General features: G+C 47.3%; 2 protein-coding genes across 4 annotated transcripts in view; both read right to left on the bottom strand.

Moving 5' to 3' along the window:
• Positions 1-22426, bottom strand: part of LOC146036342 (putative HLA class I histocompatibility antigen, alpha chain H) — a 405284-nt gene that overhangs the window by 303197 nt on the left and 79661 nt on the right. The window lies entirely within an intron of this gene.
• LOC146036344 (putative HLA class I histocompatibility antigen, alpha chain H) overlaps positions 1-22426 on the bottom strand; it is a 223387-nt gene that overhangs the window by 121417 nt on the left and 79544 nt on the right. For both annotated transcript variants that reach the window (XM_083160300.1, XM_083160301.1), the window contains exon 2: positions 10858-11118. In XM_083160300.1, the coding sequence (XP_083016426.1) occupies positions 10858-11118 (261 nt within the window). The remainder of the gene's footprint in view (positions 1-10857; positions 11119-22426) is intronic.

Below are 22426 nucleotides of genomic sequence, written 5' to 3' on the forward strand. Positions count from 1 at the left end.
TAAAAGGTCTGACTTAAAACACCTACAGTAAAACAGAACAGGTGTTATATATTATACAAAGAATTGGTTGATGATGTGTAGGTTGATGTGCACATAGTTCATAGTTGTCACTGGAAAAAAATTGCTACATGAAAAAATCAACACAGAAAGTTCAACACATGTAAATGTTGACATAAGTGTGGTACTTCATCGGTGTCCATGTCAACACATGAGAATGAATATGAAAACATTGAAAAAAAGAAAAATAAATCTTCAAAAACTCATGTCAACCTTTTTCATTGTCGACCATAGCCGTGCATGTGCCATTTAATCCTGGGGTTGCCGTGAATCGCGCGCGGGGGTGGAGTGAGGTGAGGGGTATCCGCGAATCACGGGAGGAGGGGTCGCGTGTGGGTGCCGCGAATCGTGGGAGGGGGGGGCGCGGGGGGTTGCAGTGAATCGCGGGAGGGTGGGTCGCGGGGGCGGGGGGTTGCCGCAATGACAGGAGGGGGGGTCAAGGGTGGGGAATCGCGGTTGGGGGGGGGTCGTGGGGGCACCGTGAACCGCGCGAGGGGGGCCCCAGGGGGTTGGCGCAAATCGCGGGAGGGGGGGTCGCGGGGTGCCGCGAATCGCAGGAGGGGGGGTGTCACGGGGTGGGGCCGCGAATCGCGGGAGTCACCGGGGGTGCCGCGAATTGCGGGAGGGTGCTGCAAATCGCGGGAGGGGGGTTGCGGGGGGTGCCGCGAATCGCCACAAGGTCAACACATGTAATTGTTGACATAAGTGTGGCACTTCATTGGTGTCCATGTCGACACATGAGAATGAATATGAAAACATTGAAAAAGTGAAAAATAAATCTTGTCAACCTTATTCATTGTCGACCATAGCCATGTCAGTGTTTTGCATGTGCCATTTAATCGTGGGGATGCCATGAATTGCGGGAGGGGGGGTCACGGGGGGGTGTGGGTGCCGCGAATCGTGGGAGGGGGGGCGCGGGGAGTTGCAGTGAATCACGGTAGGGTGGGTCATCACGGTTGGGGGGCACCGTGAACCTCGCGAGGGGGGGCCCAGGGGGTTGGCACGAATCGCGGGAGGGGGGGTCGCGGGGTGCCGCGAATCACAGGAGGGGGGGGTGTCACGGATTGGGGCCGCGAATTGCGGGAGTCACCGGGGGTGCCGCGAATTGCGGGGGGTGTGCTGCAAATCGCGGGAGGGGTGTTGCGGGGGGTGCCGCGAATCGCCACAAGAAAAAATCAACACAGAAAGGTCAACACATGTAAATGTTGACATAAGTGTGGCACTTCATTGGTGTCCATGTCGACACATGAGAATGAATATGAAAACATTGAAAAAGTGAAAAATAAATCTTGTCAACCTTTTTCATTGTCGCCCATAGCCATGTCAGTGTTTTGCATGTGCCATTTAATCGTGGGGATGCCATAAATGGGGGGGGGGGGGGTGCAAACCCAACATGACCCTCTCCAGGAGGGACACATTGCTCTGTTTCTGGACATTCTTCTTAATTTATGGATTACCATCACCTGTGCTTAAACACCTTTCTTATCAATTACCCTGTTTAAAATGACAGGTGATGACAATCATAAATTAAGAGGGAAGTCCACAAACAGAGCATTCTGTCCCTCCTGGAGAGGGTCATGTTGGGAGGTATGTGGGGCGCTCACCTGGTGTGTCTGGTGAGTAGCTGTGTCTTTGCTGGGTAACATGGGGAGGCAGAGGGTGTCTGGCACTGTGCATACCTCCCAACATGACCTATGCCAGGAGGGGCACAATGCTCTGCCGTTGGACTTTCTTCCTAATGTATGATTACCTCCATCTGTGTTGAACAGGTTAATTGATAGGAAAGGTGCTTCAACACAGGTGATGGCAATCATACATTAAAAGGAAAGTGCAGGAGCAGAGCATTGTGTCCCTCCTATGACTGTGGGCTCACTGGGCTGATTCTCTGTCATGTGAGTCAGAGGCTCCACCCAGCGTTACAGCTTCAGACACACTTTGAGTGACAGATGTAGCCAAATATATAAGAGATTGCAGAATGTGATCACATCAGCGGGATGTACCATCCGGCACCAGCAGGGACAGGGGCGCTGACATTAGCCCCTCGCTGCTGTTTTAAACCAGTGTTTGTGTTTATATTTGAATATTTCCTTTACAGGGGGGCTATAGGTACCACCGGGCCTTAATGCCCCACATGCTGGTACCTGTGGTTCTCCCAAGTACCAGCATGTGGGGCAGGCTTGCTGGGACCTGTAGTCCTACTATAAAGGACAATATAACTGTTGAAACCAGCTATTAACCCTGCACCCACTGCCCAGGGGTGCCCTGAATGATTAACTGTTTTTTTGGGGAGGTAGGGACCCCTTTATTTGGGGGGTCCCCACCTCCCATACTGCTGTGTGTGTAACCCACACCACGATGCAAAAGTGCGGGCCCGTAGCCCCAATTATGGCCGTGATGCAGAACAGCCATGCTGGTCAATTCAGAGCACTCGCTCAGGAGGCCCTGCACATCGCCGGCATGTTCTTGTAGCAGGCATGGTGTAGGGCCTTCTAAACAAGTGCAGTCCTCCTAAAACCCCTCCCCACCCACAGTAGCCCCTTCCCCCTCCTTTGCAATATGGGGATCAGCAGTGCTGCACTCACCCCTCCCCACCCACGATAGCCCCTTCCACCTCCTTTGCAATATGGGGATCCGCAGTGCTGCACTCACCCTGGTTACTGCTCCCAGCGGTGCCTGCAGCGAAATAATTTCAAAATGGCCATGGCCAGCCAATCATGGCTTGCCACGTCATCGCCCCAGCCCTTAGAGCTGGCTAGATTAGCCAGCTCAAGACAGGGGGCAGGCAGTCCGACGGCAGAGAAGGAGCAGAGAAGAGCTCCTGAAGTCCTGGGAGGCGGCGGCCATGCAATAGAGCTTAGAAGGCTGACGCCCCCAGGTGAAGAGCACAGATGAAGAGGCAGAAGCCCTGGGTGGGGGGGGGGGGGCTGGGTGAACAAAGAAGAAACAAGTTTAATAAAACATTTAAAAACTGGTGTTTGTGTTTTTATTTTAATATTTCCTTTACAGGGGGCTACAGGTACCGCCGGGCCTTTAATGCCCCACATGCTGGTACCTGTGGTTTTCCCAAAGACCAGGCTAGCTGGCAACTGTAGTGCTACTGTAAAAAAACAATATTACTGTTTAAACAAGCTATCAACCCTGCACCCACCACCCGGGGGTGCAGAGGATAGCTCTGGGCTTCAGCCCAGGCTTGGGGTGCCCTGGAGAGGGGGGACCCCTTTATTTGGGGTCCTGGCCTGGCTACTTAGGGTTAGTAATGTTATGGCCACGGGACCCCATTAAGCGTGTCCCCTGGCTATGGCATTACACCCCCTGCTAGTGGAGCCTGGTGCTGGTACCCAAAATACGGGGACCTCCACTCACTTTGTCCTCTGTGTTTTGGGGACCAGGACCACTCCCAGAGCCGGGGCTGGTCATGGTTATTTAATTATTTTTCTAAAGAAGATGACACTCCCCCAGGCTTTATCCAACCCATTATTGAAATTTGGAGACTTTTTTTTTATTCCCCTGAAGTCGCCGAAACACTTTCTGTGAGAGATTTTAAATCTCTCATGCTGAATCTGGAGGGCGGTACTGAGCAGAAGCCGCAAAGCTCACGCCGGTGCAGAGGAGAGCAGGAAGAAAGCAGCTGGGAGCAGGTGAGTGAGCCATACCCAGAGCGCCTGCTCTGACCCCCCCCTGGAGCCCACCAAGAGCTGCTGCAATCGCCGCATCTCTAATCCCCCACCGTGGAGCGAGACACTGCGGCTGCATCTCCCTCCACCAACCACCACCAATGGAGCGTAGCGGCGGCTGCATCACGCCCCCCCCCCCCCCCCTGGAGCGGGTGAGCGCCGGGACGGCCCCTCTGCCTGGGGTGCTCCGGCCCTGTTACATCTGCCCCAACTGCAGTGTGGCATGGTTTTGCCCATTAGAGAGAATTTGCTTTTGCAAGTGCACCAGAATCTCCTGCCAAAATCTCACCGTGTGATCACCCCTTAAGAAAGGCTACAGCTGAACCCAAAATAATCAGCCAATTAAAGGAGATAAATGAACCTGTGATAAGTAATCACCAGGCCACATATGCTCCATAAATCAGGGTTGTCTAACTGACCGTCTCCTCCAGGGAGAAAATGCTCTGCTCCTGGACTTCCCTGGTAATGTAGGATTGCCATCACCTGTGGTGACACCTTTCTTATCAATTACCCAGCTCATCACAGGTGCTGGCAATCCTACATTACCAGGAAAGTCCAGGAACAGAGCATGTTCTCCCTGATGGAGATGGTCAGATAGGAAACCCAGCCCTAAATATATGAAGGAGGGACGGCAGCAGGTATTGGATATATTTGCTGTGATCCCTCCATTACCACACCCAGCTGCACCCCCCCCCCCATAGGTTACCAATATCCAGAATGTGATGCATTCTCAATATTAGCCCCCACAGCTAGCGCCATATGAAAGCCTACACCACATAGCTGGTCGGGCAGAGGATCCCCCTGGAAGTGGTGAATGTGCCATATTTTTTGACCAAGCATATGCAGACCAATCAGCCGCTCACTGATCGCATCACAGGGGCCGGCTACTTTCGATCTACAGATTTTATGATCCGCCATTGATCTCTTTATATTGCCAAATATTCCCATATTATCAATATATATTTTTTATTACAATATATTTTCCACTTTAGCGCAGTGTTTAGCATTCTTTACATTACATACACAGCTGATTGGGCATGTTGTAGAGTTGTAGTTGTTTGCGGTGTAGTGTGTTATCTGTGTATAGTATGTGCAGATTGTGTGTTGTGTGTATATATACACATGTAGTGTGTATAAAGTGATGGTTGTGTATAAATTGAAGTCTGGTAACTGTGTATATACAGTGTAATCAGTGGTGTAACTACCGCGTGTGCTAAGAGATGTGGCTGCTATGGGGCCCTGACAGCTACAAGGGCCCCATAGCCGCTCTCCCTGTACCCGCTGTACAGGCTGCATGGCTGGGACAGGCCCAGGAGCATGGAGGCAGCAGTAGACAGGGAGTCTCCAGGCCACCCTCAGCCTCTGCTGCCCCCATTCTCCCGACCAGCTCATGAATTATTCCTTCTGGCTTTGCCAGTGGATGAGGGTCAGGAGGCGTCTGTGTGGGGCCCGCTCTCAGCGATACCACAGCACCGAGGGGGGACCCTGATGAGGGGACAGGGGAGCTATATAGAGGACATCTCCTCGTGTCCACCACCACTTGCCTGTGCAGAACATGGTCAGCAGTGCACGGCCCAGGACACAACTGAGGAGCCTGAGCATCCAGCTCTGCAAACGAGGTGGAGAACCGGCCAGGTCCTGAGGAGAGGATGGGGGAAATGGCTGTACATCTAAAGACGGCTGCCCATAGCTATTATCTCAGCATGCCGGACCCCCGCCCACCGCCACAGTGCAAGGTGAGTACTGCACACCCCCATATGTGCTCTGTCCCCCCTCCCCCTGGGCGTTCTCATGCTAATGAGGCACGACGGACAGGCAGCTGACATCACCGGATGTCAGCTGGCCGCCTACTTCCCCCCGAGCAGACACTCATGTGTTTGCATATATGCAGAGTAGTTTGTGTCATTCGTATATACAGTGTAGTGTGTGATATATATATATATATATATATAGTACATGTGATATGTGTGTATACAGTGACATGGATGCGGGGTGCTCCCTAGGGTGCACAGACAGGCGCTACCGAAGGTGCTTTGCTAAGAGCTGCCACTTAACAATGGGGTTGTCAGCCCCAATAAACCAAAAGCATCAAGAAAAAGAAAGTGGCGCTGGTTTGATGAAAGGTTATACAAATATTTAATAACAGTAAAAAAATCATAACATACTAATTAATAATTGTATAATAATGAATGAAAAGAAATTCAAAATGGTGAATATGTGTTAAAAATCTGGACCGGAATGCTGAGGGAGTAGGGCAAATGGAGTGTTCAGTCTCAGCAGGTCAGAGGTGTCCCTGATAGGGGAAGTGAGTCAGGTTGCCCACTAGGCTGATAGTTACCACAAGATGTTATGATTGATCCAATCCGGAAGGCAATGGTGCAGAGATGTCCTCAATCTCGGGGATGGTATGTGGCAGGTGTCCTCAAGGTTGGTGAGGCTGTGTGCCCAAGATGGGGATGGTTTCAGATGGTCCTTACCAACCTTGATTCTTGCCAGGGGCGTAACTAGAACTTTGTGGGCCCCATAGCAAGATTTATAATGGGGCCCCCCTACCTCAGCTCTCTACCAGTGCACACCGTTTGTGGCCACCATTAGTGGGAACAGTAGAAAATGTGCCCCTCCAATAGATATTTTAAAAATAAATAAAGAATGCACACATTATAAAAAAAAGGTGTGTGGCTTTATGTGACACACCGCAAAGCCCATTACACATTATGTGACACACCGCAATGCCCTTCACACATTATGTGACACACCGCAAAGCCCATTACACATTATGTGACACACCGCAAAGCCCATTACACATTATGTGACACACCGCAATGCCCATTACACATTATGTGACACACCGCAAAGCCCATTACACATTATGTGACACACCGCAATGCCCTTCACACATTATGTGACACACCGCAAAGCCCATTACACATTATGTGACACACCGCAATGCCCTTCACACATTATGTGACACACCGCAAAGCCCATTAAACATTATGTGACACACCGCAATGCCCCTCACACATTATGTGACACACCGCAAAGCCCATTACACATTATGTGACACACCGCAAAGCCCATTACACATTATGTGACACACCGCAAAGCCTATTACACATTATGTGACACACCGCAAAGCCCATTACACATTATGTGACACACCGCAAAGCCCATTACACATTATGTGACACACCGCAAAGCCCATTACACATTATGTGACACACCGCAATGCCCTTCACACATTATGTGACACACCGCAAAGCCCATTACACATTATGTGACACACCGCAATGCCCTTCACACATTATGTGACACACCGCAATGCCCATTACACATTATGTGACACACCGCAAAGCCGATTATATTATGCAAGTTACAAACTTACCAACGGTCTTCATATTCTGTCCCACGCTGCTCCTCAGGCACCACGGCTACTCTCTGCGTCACAGGGTATGAGAGGCCTGTACACCATCACCTTACTGGTGGGCAGTACATGTAGGAGCATGGGGGTCCATTTAATAATGTGACAATAGCAGGAGTGTGTGTGTGTGTGTGGGGGGGGGGGGGGCAGGTGTGCAAGCTGCTGCAGGGCCACTATCAGGTGGACAAATGGGACTAGTGTCTCAGACCCAAATACCTAAGCATGACAGAATAGTGGACCCAGAACTCCTGAACTCAAGCAGCGCTGCGGAATTTTGAATTTGCCGCTCTCCTGAAGTAAATCACAGCTCACAGACCGGCAGCCAATTAGGAGTGACTGACGATCTGTGAGCTGTGATTAGCTCACAGACAGCGGCAGATTAAAGATGCCGCTGCGCTGTCTCTAGATAGAAGTTTGTCACTAGTGGGGGTGAGCATGAGTAGTGGGGCTGATGGTAACACTAGTTGCAGGGAACCGCAGCGGGTGTAGGCAGCGGGGAGAGTATGGACGGCAGCCGGAGGGAGGCTCAGGGAGGGAGTGGCGGGGACCGTCACCGCAGTGGGTGTAGGCAGCGGGGAGAGTATGGACGGCAGCCGGAGGGAGGCTCAGGGAGGGAGTGGCGGGGACCGTCACCGCAGTGGGTGTAGGCAGCGGGGAGAGTATGGACGGCAGCCGGAGGGAGGCTCAGGGAGGGAGTGGCGGGGACCGTCACCGCAGTGGGTGTAGGCAGCGGGGAGAGTATGGACGGCAGCCGGCGGGAGCCTTGGGGAGGTAGTGGCCGCGGTGAGCGGCTGTGCCTCTCTGGACACAGCCACCACCATCTTCACTGTAAGGATTTCTCCCTCGGCCAACCCGCGCTGTCAGTCGAGTCCTACTGCCGTTACAGTGCCAGAGCTAGGCACTGCAGCAACAGTCTCTCTTCCGGAGTCATCCCCGCCTCCCGCTCGGCTCCTTACTTTACTATACTTTCCCTCCGGCGAGCAGCTCAGCACCTCACACAGGCGGCTGCGACTCCATTAAAAAATAATAAAATACCTAAGCATGGTGCAGGGGTGTGCTTGCTGTCCATCGGGCCCCCCCAGCCGCCGGGCCCCATAGCAGCTGCACCCCCTGCACCCTCGGTAGTTCCGACACGGATTCTTGCGTTGGTGCAAATTTGGTGTGGTAACTGGAGTGGTGACCAGCAACTGCGAAGGGAAGGGGAAAGGATTCCCACTGCGGTGAGGGAAGTGGGAGACCAAAAAGCTGAGAATGTTCATATTGGACATCCATCACCCGGACAGAGCCGGCCTTAGGCATAGGCAAACTAGGCATTTGGAATGCCTAGGGGCATCAGTAGCTTCTGCTGATTAAAATGATATGCAGCATGCCTATATTCTGTGTGTGAGTGAGGCTGTATCTGCATATGAAATAGTGTATTCATGGAAATCACTGTAACAAAGCATTCCGTATGCAGGTACAGCCATAGTCGCACACAAAATATATTCATGCCACATATCATTTTAATCATCGGAAGCTCCTTGTGTGTCTTGGTCACATAACAATGCAAATAAGACATATTTAAGCAAAAAGGGGCACCCAACGTTAGCAGAACTGGCCAGGAGCTGCATGGCCTATTGAGGCAAGATGTATGAGGAAACATCTGTATCCAAGCAGAGGCAGAGGTCACAGTGTTAGCGGCTGTGCGAGTGCTGTCTGTGGGTGGGTTGGTTGTGCAATAGTGTTCGGCATACTGTATGTGTAAGGGGCATTCTGTGTGTCATGTGTATAAGGGCATTAATAATGTGCAACATGTGTAATGGGCATTATGTATGTCATGTGTATAAGGGCATTAATAATGTGCAACATATGTGTAAGGGGCATTATGTGGGTCATTATGTGTATGAAGGGCATTAATAAAGGTTGGCATAATGTGTAAGGGGCATTATGGTTATAAGGACATTAATAATGTGTGTCATGTGTAAGGGGCATTACTGTGTGGTATTATCAGGGGTGCCGAGAGAAAGGGGTAGGGGGTACAAATTACCCAGGCCAAAGTCTGATGGAAGGGCCCAGTGGGGGCCCCGGGCCCCCTACCCTTAAGTGACAGCAGCAGCTGCAGCTCTTCTCCTCTGCCCAGCACACACTGCTTTGTGCTGGGTTACAGTGTGGCCATGGTGCTTAAAATACAATATTTTCTCAGGATTTTTTTCTAAGGGTATAATGTGAATAATGTGAGGAGTAATGTATATAAGGTAAAGTGGTACTACTGTGTGATGTAACGTGAATAAGGGACACCATCGCATGATATAATGTGAATAAAGTTGCACTACTGTGTGGCATAATTTGAATTGGTACTATTGTGTGGCCCTGTCCCTTCCCAGCAAGAACACACCCCTGTTTGGGCTGCGCACCGAATGTGTGCACTGTTTCTATTTAAAATATTGCGGGTAGGAGCACCAAAATGATGACTGCTATGATGAGGGTTGATAGTGCTGGGAAAGGAGGGCAAGGTCAGAGGCGGAACTAGTGGCAGTGCTAGGGGGCACCAGCCAAAATCTTGCCTAGGGCATCATTTAAGCTAGGGCCGGCTCTGCACCCGGACAAACTGGTCCAGTCCAGGGAATACTTCTAACGCGTTTCACTGCTTAGAGGGATGCAGCTTCTTCAAAGGTTGGTACTGCTCACCATAGGGTTTATATACCCATACACAAGTAGTTAAGGCATAACACCTGTGTTGCTTTATCAAATGGTCAATATGTCTATGCATCAAAAATAGGTATCAACAGAAGGCAAACAACAACAATTATTATTTTGAAAATAATACATATTAATAATCTCAAAAACGAGTGTTCTAAAATGCAACTTGAACATTTATTATTCTGACAGGAGAAAACAGAGAAGGCCAATTGGCTGGAGAGAGAACGGAATTAGCATATTCCTGTTAGGAATCACAGGAATATGACCTGCTGAGACTGAACACTCCATTTGCCCTACTCCCTCAGCATTCCGGTCCAGATTTTTAATACATATTCACCATTTTTAATTTCTTTTCATTCATTATTATACAATTGTATGTAATGATTTTTTAACTGTTATTAAATATTTGTATAACCTTTCATCAAACCAGCGCCACTTTCTTTTTCATGTGTATATACAGTGCAGTGTGTGTACCATGTGTATATATACTGTGTAGGGTATGTGATATGTGTATATACAGTGCAGTGTGTGTGTACCATGTGTATATATACTGTGTAGGGTATGTGATATGTGTATATACAGTGCAGTGTGTGTACCATGTGTATATATACTGTGTAGGGTATGTGATATGTGTATATACAGTGCAGTGTGTGTGTACCATGTGTATATATACTGTGTAGGGTATGTGATATGTGTATATACAGTGCAGTGTGTGTACCATGTGTATATATACTGTGTAGGGTATGTGATATGTGTATATACAGTGCAGTGTGTGTGTACCATGTGTATATATACTGTGTAGGGTATGTTATATGTGTATATACAGTGCAGTGTGTGTGTACCATGTGTATATATACTGTGTAGGGTATGTGATATGTGTATATACAGTGCAGTGTGTGTGTACCATGTGTATATATACTGTGTAGGGTATGTGATATGTGTATATACAGGGCAGTGTGTGTGTACCATGTGTATATATACTGTGTAGTGTATGTGATATGTGTATATACAGTGCAGAGGGGGTCTCACCTCCAGTCTGGTTGAAGCGACTCATCGCTGTCCTCAAATTGTGCTTGGATACAGGCTCAGCACCTCTACCCATCTGTGTGTTTCTCTCCCAGTAATCTGCTTCCACTTTATTCATCCACGGAGCCACAGGACGCATGACACGAGAGTCACTGTTATAATGTGTAATCTGCTGATCATCCACATATCCAACTATAGAGACCTCCGGCAGCCCCGATCCTTTACCTGAGACCGTTGTGTAATAATTCTGCAGCGTGTGACTGTCTGAAAGAGACACAGAGACTGTTACATATCACACATATTATACACAGGACACAGACCACAGCCATGTACAGCCCGGTATTACCTGTATACATACATATATCTTATAGGGTAATAATACTGCAGCGTGTGACTGTCTGAGAGACACAGATACCGTTACATATCACACATATTATACACAGGACACAGACCACAGCCATGTACAGCCCGGTATTACCTGTATACATACATATATCTTATAGTGTAATAATACTGCAGCGTGTGACTGTCTGAGAGACACAGAGACTGTTACATATCACACATATTATACACAGCACACAGACCACAGCCATGTACAGCCCGGTATTACCTGTATACATACATATATCTTATAGTCTAATAATACTGCAGCGTATGATTGTCTGAGAGACACAGAGACTGTTACATATCACACATATTATACACAGGACACAGACCACAGCTATGTACAGCCCGGTATTACCTGTATACATACATATATCTTATAGTGTAATAATACTGCAGCGTGTAACTGTCAGAGACACAGAGACTGTTACATATCACACATATTATACACAGGACACAGACCACAGCCATGTACAGCCAGGTATTACCTGTATACATACATATATCTTATAGTGTAATAATACTGCAGCATGTGACTGTCTGAGAGACACAGAGACTGTTATATATCACACATATTATACACAGGACACAGACCACAGCCATGTACAGCCCGGTATTACCTGTATACATACATATATATCTTATAGTGTAATAATACTGCAGCGTGTGACTGTCTGAGAGACACAGAGACTGTTCCATATCACACATATTATACACAGGACACAGACCACAGCCATGTACAGCCTGGTATTACCTGTATACATACATATATCTTATAGTGTAATAATACTGCAGCGTGTGACTGTCTGAGAGACACAGAGACTGTTACATATCACATATATTATACACAGACCACAGCCATGTACAGCCCGGTATTACCTGTATACATACATACATATATCTTATAGTGTAATAATACTGCAGCGTGTGACTGTCTGAGAGACACAGAGACTGTTACATATCACACATATTATACACAGGACACAGACCACAGCCATGTACAGCCCGGTATTACCTGTATACATACATATATCTTATAGTGTAATAATACCGCAGCGTGTGACTGTCTGAGAGACACAGAGACTGTTACATATCACATATATTATACACAGCACACAGACCACAGCCATGTACAGCCCGGTATTGCCTGTATATATACATATATCTTTTAGTGTAATACCGCAGCGTGTGACTGTCTGAGAGAGACACAGAGACTGTTACATATCACACATATTATACACAGCACACAGACCACAGCCATGTACAGCCCGGTATTCAGGGCCGTTTCTAGACAATTTAGCCCCTAGGGCGAAGAAAAAAAAATGCGCCCCCCCCCCCCCCAATACATAGTATGGGATAATAGAAATTGCGCGCGCCGTAGGCGCGCGCCGAAATAGGGGGTGTGGCTTAATTTTAAAAGTGGGTGTGGCTTAATGTGAGACGTGGTCTAGCAGGAAAAAATTACCTTATATCACACTTTTGCAACCTGCATGACCAGACATTGGTTGCTGCAGGAATTGTTATTGTCCTCCCGCACTTAGGTTGGCCGGCTGAAGGCCACACACAGTGACCTAGTACGCCTCACAGATCAAGGCCAAACAATGACAGGCTACTTAAATCATTATACACTATTTATCCGTGATGCCAATTACACATTACGCCGTACACTGTGATGACGATTACATATTACGCCGCACACCGTGATGACAATTACACATTACGCCGCACACCAAGATGCCCATTAGACCCCACGCTGTGATGGCAATTACACAATACTCCACACATCGTAATGCCCATTACACATTATGCCCCATGTGCCGCTGCCGCACAACTGATGCCGTTTACTAATATTCCCCACACAGTGCCAGATATGCCCCCACAGCGCCACACATATGCCCCCACAGTGCCACACATATGCCCCCACAGTGACACACATATATGCCCCCACAGTGCTACACATATGCCCCCACAGTGCCACAAATATATGCCCCCACAGTGCCACAAATATATGCCCCCACAGTGCTACACATATGCCCCCAAAGTGCCACAAATATATGCCCCCACAGTGCCACAAATATATGCCCCCAGTGACAGAAATATATGCCCCCACAGTGCCACACATATGCCCCGTGACAGAAATATATGCCCCCACAATGCCACAAATATATGCCCCCACAGTGCCACACATATGCCCCCAGTGACGATTACATATTACGCCGCACACCGTGATGACAATTACACATTACGCGGCACACCAAGATGCCCATTAGACCACACGCTGTGATGGCAATTACACAATACTCCACACATCGTAATGCCCATTACACATTATGCCCCATGTGCCGCTGCCGCACAACTGATGCCGTTTACTAATATGCCCCCACAGTGCCAGATATGCCCCCACAGCGCCACACATATGCCCCCACAGTGCTACACATATATGCCCCCACAGTGCTACACATATGCCCCCACAGTGCCACAAATATATGCCCCCACAGTGCCACAAATATATGCCCCCACAGTGCTACACATATTCCCCCACAGTGCCACAAATATATGCCCCCACAGTGCCACAAATATATGCCCCCACAGTGCCACACATATGCCCTGTGACAGAAATATATGCCCCCACAATGCCACACATATGCCCCCAGTGACAGAAATATATGCCCCCACAGTGCCACAAATATATGCCCCCACAGTGCCACACATATGCCCCCAGTGACAGAAATATATGCCCCCACAGACAGTGCCACAAATATATGCCCCCACAGTGCCACAAATATATGCCCCCACAGTGCTACACATATGCCCCCACAGTGCTACACATATGCCCCCACAGTGCCACAAATATATGCCCCCACAGTGCCAAACTCACGTTTTCTATGCTGCTTCCGAGGGGAGGGGAGCGCATCCTGCCTCTCTCCTTCCCCTTCAGTGTGTACACGAGCTGAGCCGTCAGCCATTCATATCTCGCGCCCGAGATCTGATTGGCTGACAGCGGCAGCCCAGTGACTTGAGCGAGGGGACGGAGGGACGCATGATGCGTTCCCCTCCCCTCTCCAGCGTGTAGTCGGGCCGGCCGGGGAGACAGCGGCGGCGGCGGCTATGACAGCTACAGGGTTTTGAGGGGGGAGACTGCCGGGCGCCCTGGCTGTTTCAGAGGCGGACAAGCCGTGCGGCGCCCCGGGCTGCTGCACGGCTTGTCCGCCTCTAGAAACGGCCCTGCCGGTATTGCCTGTATATATACATATATCTTATAGTGTAATAATACCGCAGCGTGTGACTGTCTGAGAGACACAGAGACTGTTACATATCACACATATTATACACAGGACACAGACCACAGCCATGTACAGCCCGGTATTACCTGTATACATACATATATCTTATAGTGTAATAATACTGCAGCGTGTGACTGACAGAGAGACACAGAGACTGTTACATATCACACATATTATACACAGGACACAGACCACAGGCATGTACAGCCCGGTATTACCTGTATACATACATATATCTTATAGTGTAATAATACTGCAGCGTGTGACTGTCTGAGAGACACAGAGACTGTTACATATCACACATATTATACACAGGACACAGACCACAGCCATGTACAGCCCGGTATTACCTGTATACATACATATATCTTATAGTGTAATAATACTGCAGCGTGTGACTGTCTGAGAGACACAGAGAATGTTACATATCACACATATTATACACAGGACACAGACCACAGCCCGGTATTTCCTGTATACATACATATATCTTATAGTATAATAATACTGCAGCGTGTGACTGACTGAGAGAGACACAGAGGGCGGGATGTTATAACATCCGCGGCCCCCCTTCGCCGGACATCGCATTTTTAATAACGGCATATGCTATAACATATGCCGTTATTCATGCAAGGGACAGCTCTTGCGGTAAGAGCTGTCCCTTGCGATGCGGTGCCGGCACTGGACTTCCGGGTCTGTGACCCGGGAGTCCATCTGCGCATGCGCAGACCCCGGCGCCGGCCGCAGGTCACGCTGGGAGGGATCCGTGACGGATCCCTCAAACAGCGCTGCGGTAAGAAGCCCATAGGCTTCTGCAGGGATTCGCCAGCTTTAGCTGGCGATTCCCTCCGCAGCGCTGACACTGCGGAGGCGCCATATAGCATATAGAAATGCGGTAGAAACCCCGAAAACGGGGTTTTTACCGCATTTCTGCTATATAGCATCCCGCCCAGAGACTGTTACATATCACACATATTATACACAGGACACAGACCACAGCCATGTACAGCCCGGTATTACCTGTATACATACATATATCTTATAGGCCAGTATTCAATGCCTCAGATTCGCCGTTTTTTTTCAGTGAATCTGGCAATTCGCTGGGTTAACAGCGAATTTTTTGTTACAAAAAACAATTCGCCATATTCAATGGAGGCAATTCGCCACAAATGAACAGCGAATGTCTGCCGATTCGCCGTAAATGATTCTCCACATTTCGCCTGTGATTTTCAATGGGGTTTTTAGTGGAATTCGCCGACAGTGTATTCAATGCTCAAATGGAGAACTGCTTTCTCCATTGATTTTCGTCATGATTCTCCATTTTGCATTCGTCATCTTTTTATGGAGAATTGTTATGTGTACTTGGAAAATAAATGTTTTCTTTTCTTTTTTTAATGTAAAAAAAAAAAGTTTTCATTTTATTTGAAGGGTCTTGCTTTTTTTGCACATTACAAGCACCTCTTTATTTTATTAGGTAGGGATGCAGGTGCCATCAGCTGATAATGGAAGGCAACATATGCACTCCTGACACTGCAGTGAGGGGGCCGTGTAATGCAGGCAGAAAGCCTAGCTCCTGCAGCCCCAGCAGACGTCCCACTGGTAAAGGCATGCTGGTACTTTTAGTTCTACCACAGCTGCCGCTCTCCCTCCCCTGCCTCTCTCCTTCCCCTGCCTCGTACACGTACAGCCCCAGCAGCAGCAGCGAGATCGGGGGGGGCGCCTTTAGGAAAATGACGCTCAGCAGCATGGGACACCCCCGACACAGCGCCGCTCTGCTCCCCGATCCAGAAGGGCAACAGGCGGGACACTGACCTGCCTCTGCCTCAGCAGCTAGGGAGAGACGGCTCCAGCAGCAGTAGCAGACCTCCAGCAGCCCCAGCGCGATGATAGCAGATGTCAGCGCTGGAGCCGGAGGTCTGCTACTGATGCTGCTGCTGGACGCGTGCTCAGGCTCTCAGCGGCATTAGTGTGATCCCCCGCCATGACTCCGCTCACGGAAGAGCAATTCGCTATGGGGGGTAATTTTCGCTGTCAGGGGCTGAGAGCCCCTGACGCGTTGAATAGAGGGGACGGGCGGCTGCCGGCGAATCTCCCAGCAGGGAGATTCCAAGGCGAAAGGGCAGCGAATCCTACACAGGATTCGCTGCCGCCCACGACCCCCGGCCATTGAATACTGGCCATAGTGTAATAATACTGCAGCGTGTGACTGTCTGAGAGACACAGAGACTGTTACATATCACACATATTATACACAGGACACAGACCACAGCCATGTACAGCCCGGTATTACCTGTATACATACATATATCTTATAGTGTAATAATACTGCAGCGTGTGACTGTCTGAGAGACACGGAGACTGTTACATATCACACATAGCACACAGACCACAGCCATGTACAGCCCGGTATTACCTGTATACATACATATATCTTATAGTGTAATAATACTGCAGCGTGTGACTGTCTGAGAGACACAGAGACTGTTACATATCACACATATTATACACAGGACACAGACCACAGCCATGTACAGCCCGGTATTACCTGTATACATACATATATCTTATAGTGTAATAATACTGCAGCGTGTGACTGTCTGAGAGACACAGAGACTGTTACATATCAAACATATTATACACAGGACACAGACCACAACCATGTACAGCCCGGTATTACCTGTATACATACATATATCTTATAGTGTAATAATACTGCAGCGTTTGACTGAGAGACACAGAGACTGTTACATATCACACATATTATACACAGGACAGAGACCACAGCCATGTACAGCCCGGTATTTTTTTTTTTATTTTTTTTTTTCAAATATGTTTATTGAAATTTTTACAATATAGACTTCCATTACATACATTTGACAAAGGGTATAAAGGGGAGAGTATACATCGATTTCTCCAACATAACAGCAATTGTTTTACACCAACATTGACATTCTCAAGAAAAAAAGGGGGGGGGGGGGGAGTTTACCATTACTGTTTGTTCATGTCTAGTTCTAATCTGTCATATCGTGTGGGAATGGGACATGGATTGCCGTACTTGTGTGTCATGCTGGTGTTTTCGTTCAAGTAGCTTTTGTCGGTGGTTTAGTGTTTGAGAGCCTTCATGGTCTTAAATTTCTAAAGTGAGGCGAGTCACCTTATGGTAATTTGCGTTAGTTTGCTGTCAGTGGAGGGAGTGTCGATGAGTTAGTGGAAGTACTTAGGGAGGGGGAACGGATGGGGTGAAGGGAGAAGGGAGTGATTCAACTATTTACAATGGTGGGGGGGGAGAAAAAGGGGGGGGGGGAGGTGGAATTTGCATACATCTCAGGTTCGTTTAAAGTACTGTCTTCTAGTGTGCAAGTATTTATAGGTTTGTATTAATTAGTCGGTTGGTTCAGGTTTGTCTCAGTAAGAAAGAAGAGAAGAGAGGGGGGGGGGGGAGGGAGGAGGGCTTGAGGGTGGGAGTGGTATTGGGTTTTCTGGAGGTCTCCGACTTGTTTAGTCTCCTATATTTCCTATCTGGTTATTTCTTCATGAACATCACCTCATATACATACATTTAAGGTATATTAAACATTATGTACTGCGCAGTAGACAATATACAGTTTTCAGGTTACATTTTGGGTGGTACAATGTCAGTCAGAGATCTAATGCCGCAAGAATGCGTGCTTGAAATTCTGGGGGTTTCGATCGGATAAATGGTTCCCATTTTCTCATGAAGCTAGTGGATAAGGTTTTTGTTGCACATAATGAGTTGTAACGTTCACTTGACATATATTTCAGTAGAAGACCTTCTAGATCCATTAGGTTGGGGGTATGCTTATCTATCCAGGATGTCAGAATCACCTTTTTTGCTGCGGTAAATAAAATAGTTAGAAATGGGATCAGATGAGATTGTGTCTCATCTAATTGCCACATCGTGAAGTCTAGGAACAACATAGGTATTGGGTGTAGTGATATGCATAATTTGAATGTGGAATTCACATAACATCTTATTTTGTTCCAATACTTTTTTATGTTTCCGCAGGTCCAAAAGTTATGATAGTAGCATGCCGAATGGTACCCACATTTGAGGCATCGACCTGACTCATCTGGGTCGAAGTAGCTGCGTTGCTTCTGCGACATATACGCTCTGTGAATGAATCTAAAATGTACCTCCTGAAGCACAGATGATTGGAGTAAGCGCCTAGAGGATTCATATTTGTCATATATGTTGCTTGTGTCTAATAAAGGGATGTCTTGTAACCATGAGAGTTTTGATTTATTCCATATATTCTGCGTGTCTTGGAGTAATAATGCTTCATAGATGATCTTGTGTTTAAAGGTACCTTTCAGTAGCTTATCTACCCAGATATTTATCGCTGTGTGTGAGTGTGAGATGATTCGGGACGGGGATATTGATAAGACATAGTGGTGTAGCTGCATAATCGGGAATAGGCTGCTGTGTGGCAATTCAAATTTTTCTCTGAGAGCTGAGACAGGGATTAGTTTACCTCCCGGATCGAAAACTTGTGAGATCAGCTTCAAGCCTTTGGCCTGAATACGATTAAAGGTGGGGTTGTTCACCGCTGGGGGGGGAACATGGGGTTGCCACAAATAGGTATCCATTCAGTGTGTGTACTGATAGTCCCTATTTTTTTGCATATCTGCCTCCATGATAGGTAGATATCTTTAAAAAGGGGATTGTTCATTATGTTTTTAGGTATATGTTTGGGGTCGGAGTGTAATAGGGCTTTTGGGGAGTATGGGAAGAACATTGCGCTATCAAGTGCATAGATTGAAAAGGTGTCAGTTTCCGCGAGCCAACCTACTGCAAATCTTGCTAATAGGGAGCTGGAATATTGTGTCAAGTCTGGTAGTCCCAATCCGCCTCCTTTTTTTGGAGTTGTAATTTGGGTAGGGATATCCTCGCTTTTTTGTGATTCCATATAAATTTGGAGCATGCTTGGTTTAATATTTTTACTTCCTGGGGTTTTATTTTTATTGGGAGCATTTGTAATGCATACATTAGTTTTGGCATTATCACAGTTTTTACTACTTCTACTCTGCCCAAGAGTGAGAGGGGTAAGTTTTTCCAATCTTGTAATGTCTTAAGGAGTTTCTCAATTATTGGGGGGAAATTGACTTTGTTTAGGTTTGGTAGCTTGTTTGGGATTTGTACTCCTAGGTATTTTATATGACTGGAGTTTAGTTTTATAGAGTTGAGATTAAGATTATCCCCTGAGGGGAAGTTTGGGGTAGGTCCCTGTATAGTTAGGAGTTCTGATTTATCTGTGTTCACTTTATATCCTGCAAATTCTCCGAAGGAGCGTAGGATCTGGAATACAATCGGTACGGCATACTGCGGGTAGGAGAGAAATAGCAACATGTCGTCCGCGAATAATGAAACCCGCAGGTCGACATGTCTCAGCAGGATTCCCTGGAATTTGGGGGAGTCTCTAAGGGTAATTGCCAGAGGTTCTAGAGCTAGCACAGACAGCAGAGGGGACAGGGGACACCCCTGTCTCGTGCCTCTTAGTATGGGGAACGGGTCAGACAGTATGCCATTACAGATAATATTAGAGGAGGAATCCTTATATAGTGTCATTAGTAGTTCAATAAATTGTTCGGGGAAGGCAAAACTCCTCAGTGTGTGATAGAGATGGTCCCAGTGCACCATGTCGAACGCCTTCTCAGCGTCCAATGATAGGATAGCTTTCGGGCAGTCCGACACAGCGCACTGGGCTCCAGCCAACGCCGCTAGGACTCTTCTGATGTTGATGGAAGAGTTGCGGTTTTTAACAAACCCTGTCTGGTCGTTGTGTATGAGGGAGGGGAGCATTTCCTTCAGGCGTTCTGCCATGATCTTAGTAAGAATCTTATAATCTAAATTCAATAGCGAAATGGGTCTGTAGGAGCTGGGAGAGATCCCTACCAGGTTTGGGTATTACGCGTATGTTTGCCGAATTGAAATATGTGGGTATAGTTTTGGAGTGTAATATAGTGTTAAACACTTTTGTTAATACTGGGGTGATTTTTGTAGTTAATAATTTATAGTAATCCGAAGAAAGGCCATCCGGCCCTGGTGCTTTTCCTGATTTTAGTCCAGAAATTGCTCTGGATACTTCTTCTAGTGTGATATCCTTTATTAAGGCCTCTGAATTTTCAGGGGATAACTGGGGGGTCGTCAAGCCATCCCAAAATTGTTTCTCAGAGTCTGGGTTGGTAAGTGGCTGTGAATAAAGATTTGTGTAGTAGTCGCAAAGTGTTTGCGCTATTTGAGAGTTTGATGTGGCTAGTGTACCTTTGGGGGTTTGGAGAGGATGTATCGTTGCGGGGGTCCTTTGGCCTTGTAGTAGGGAGGATAGCAGTTTACTCGATTTGTTCCCAAATCGGTGAAATCGGGATGCTTTTGTGAATGAATAGATGGATTCTGATTTCTCAATTTGTTGTTCAAAGAGAGCTTTGGATTCTAAGTATTTTTGTTTGTTGGTTAGTGTGGGGGTGGCGTTATAAAGCTGGAAGGTGTCTGTTAAGGTTGCTTGTGCTTTTATATAGTCAGCCTTCATGGTTCGTTTGAATGATGACATGCGGGATATTATTTCACCTCTGATTGTGGCCTTAGAGGCCTGCCAAAACAGCAGGGGATCGGATTGCAAGGTAAGTGCATTGTCTAGGGCGTAGTCATCCCATGCCTTCAACACTGCATTCTTATTTGTGTGGAAGTAGCTAGTGTTTGTGGGCATCTCCACATTGTTGATGTATTTTGTGAGGGATTTAGGCATAATTTGATGTGTACTACACCATGGTCCGAGATAACAATTGGAGCCATGTCTGCATATTCAATCCGGGGTAACATAAAATGTGATAACAGTATATAATCTATACGGGACATATGTCCCGTAGCTGCTGAGAGGCATGAGTAGCTTTTTTCAGTGGGGTGGAGTACTCTCCATGTATCTAAGAGGTGTAGTGATTCACATAGTGCAGGGACTCCGAATTTTGGAAGCTTTCTGGGTTGTTTTGGGGGGCATTGTTTATCTAGCTGAGTTAAAGATACTAGGTTTAGATCCCCACATAGTATGATAGGGTCGTTGGGGTGTGACGATAAGAGTGATACAAGCTTTCTCAGGAAGGATTCTGAATATTGATTGGGAGCATATACATTTAAGCATATCAGGTTTTGCTGTCCTATTTTTAAGTGGGACATCACATATCGGCCATTTGGGTCTGCGACAGTCTTAATTACACTCACATCTAAATGACTTTTTGCTAGGATTACAACCCCTCTGGCTTTTGAGTTATAAGATGCTGAAGCTAATAGCTTCCATTTTAATATGTTTAGTTTTGCTACCTCTGAGGGGATTAGGTGAGATTCCTGTAGAAATACCAGATCTAAGTTCAGTTTGTTAAGATAGATTAAGATCTTTTTTCGTTTTATGGGGGAGTTTATACCCCCCACATTCCAACTTCCTATGTGTAGAGCCATTTGGGATCACGGTTTACATTTCCTACGTTGACAGATGCATGCAAATTAGGGGGAGAGGGAGGGTTACGGGGGGGGGGGGATAAAATATAACAAAACTAGAATATAACATCTTTGTGAGACTTCCTTGTCTTGTTCCGGGGAGACTGAATATCTCTCTCGTGTGTAGTCTTTTCCTAGTGCTCCTAAGCCCTAACGGCTCCTTAGCAGGGTTCTTAAACTAAACACTGTAATCAAACATATATGCAAACATTTTAACAATTAGACAGTTCCATACGACCTGTAACTTGGATATTGTGATGGCTGTATGGCCTTAAACAGATTATAGTCTGTTATTAGCCGAGTCCTTCATAATTCCCAGCCTGTCGGTGGCATTAAACATGACCTTCTCCTGTCAGGTGAGGGTAGTCCAGTTTACACCAGTTCTTCATGATGAAGC

The sequence above is a fragment of the Crinia signifera genome, chromosome 9 (genome assembly GCF_055691185.1).
Source record: "Crinia signifera chromosome 9, ASM5569118v1, whole genome shotgun sequence".
Lineage (NCBI taxonomy): Eukaryota > Metazoa > Chordata > Amphibia > Anura > Myobatrachidae > Crinia > Crinia signifera.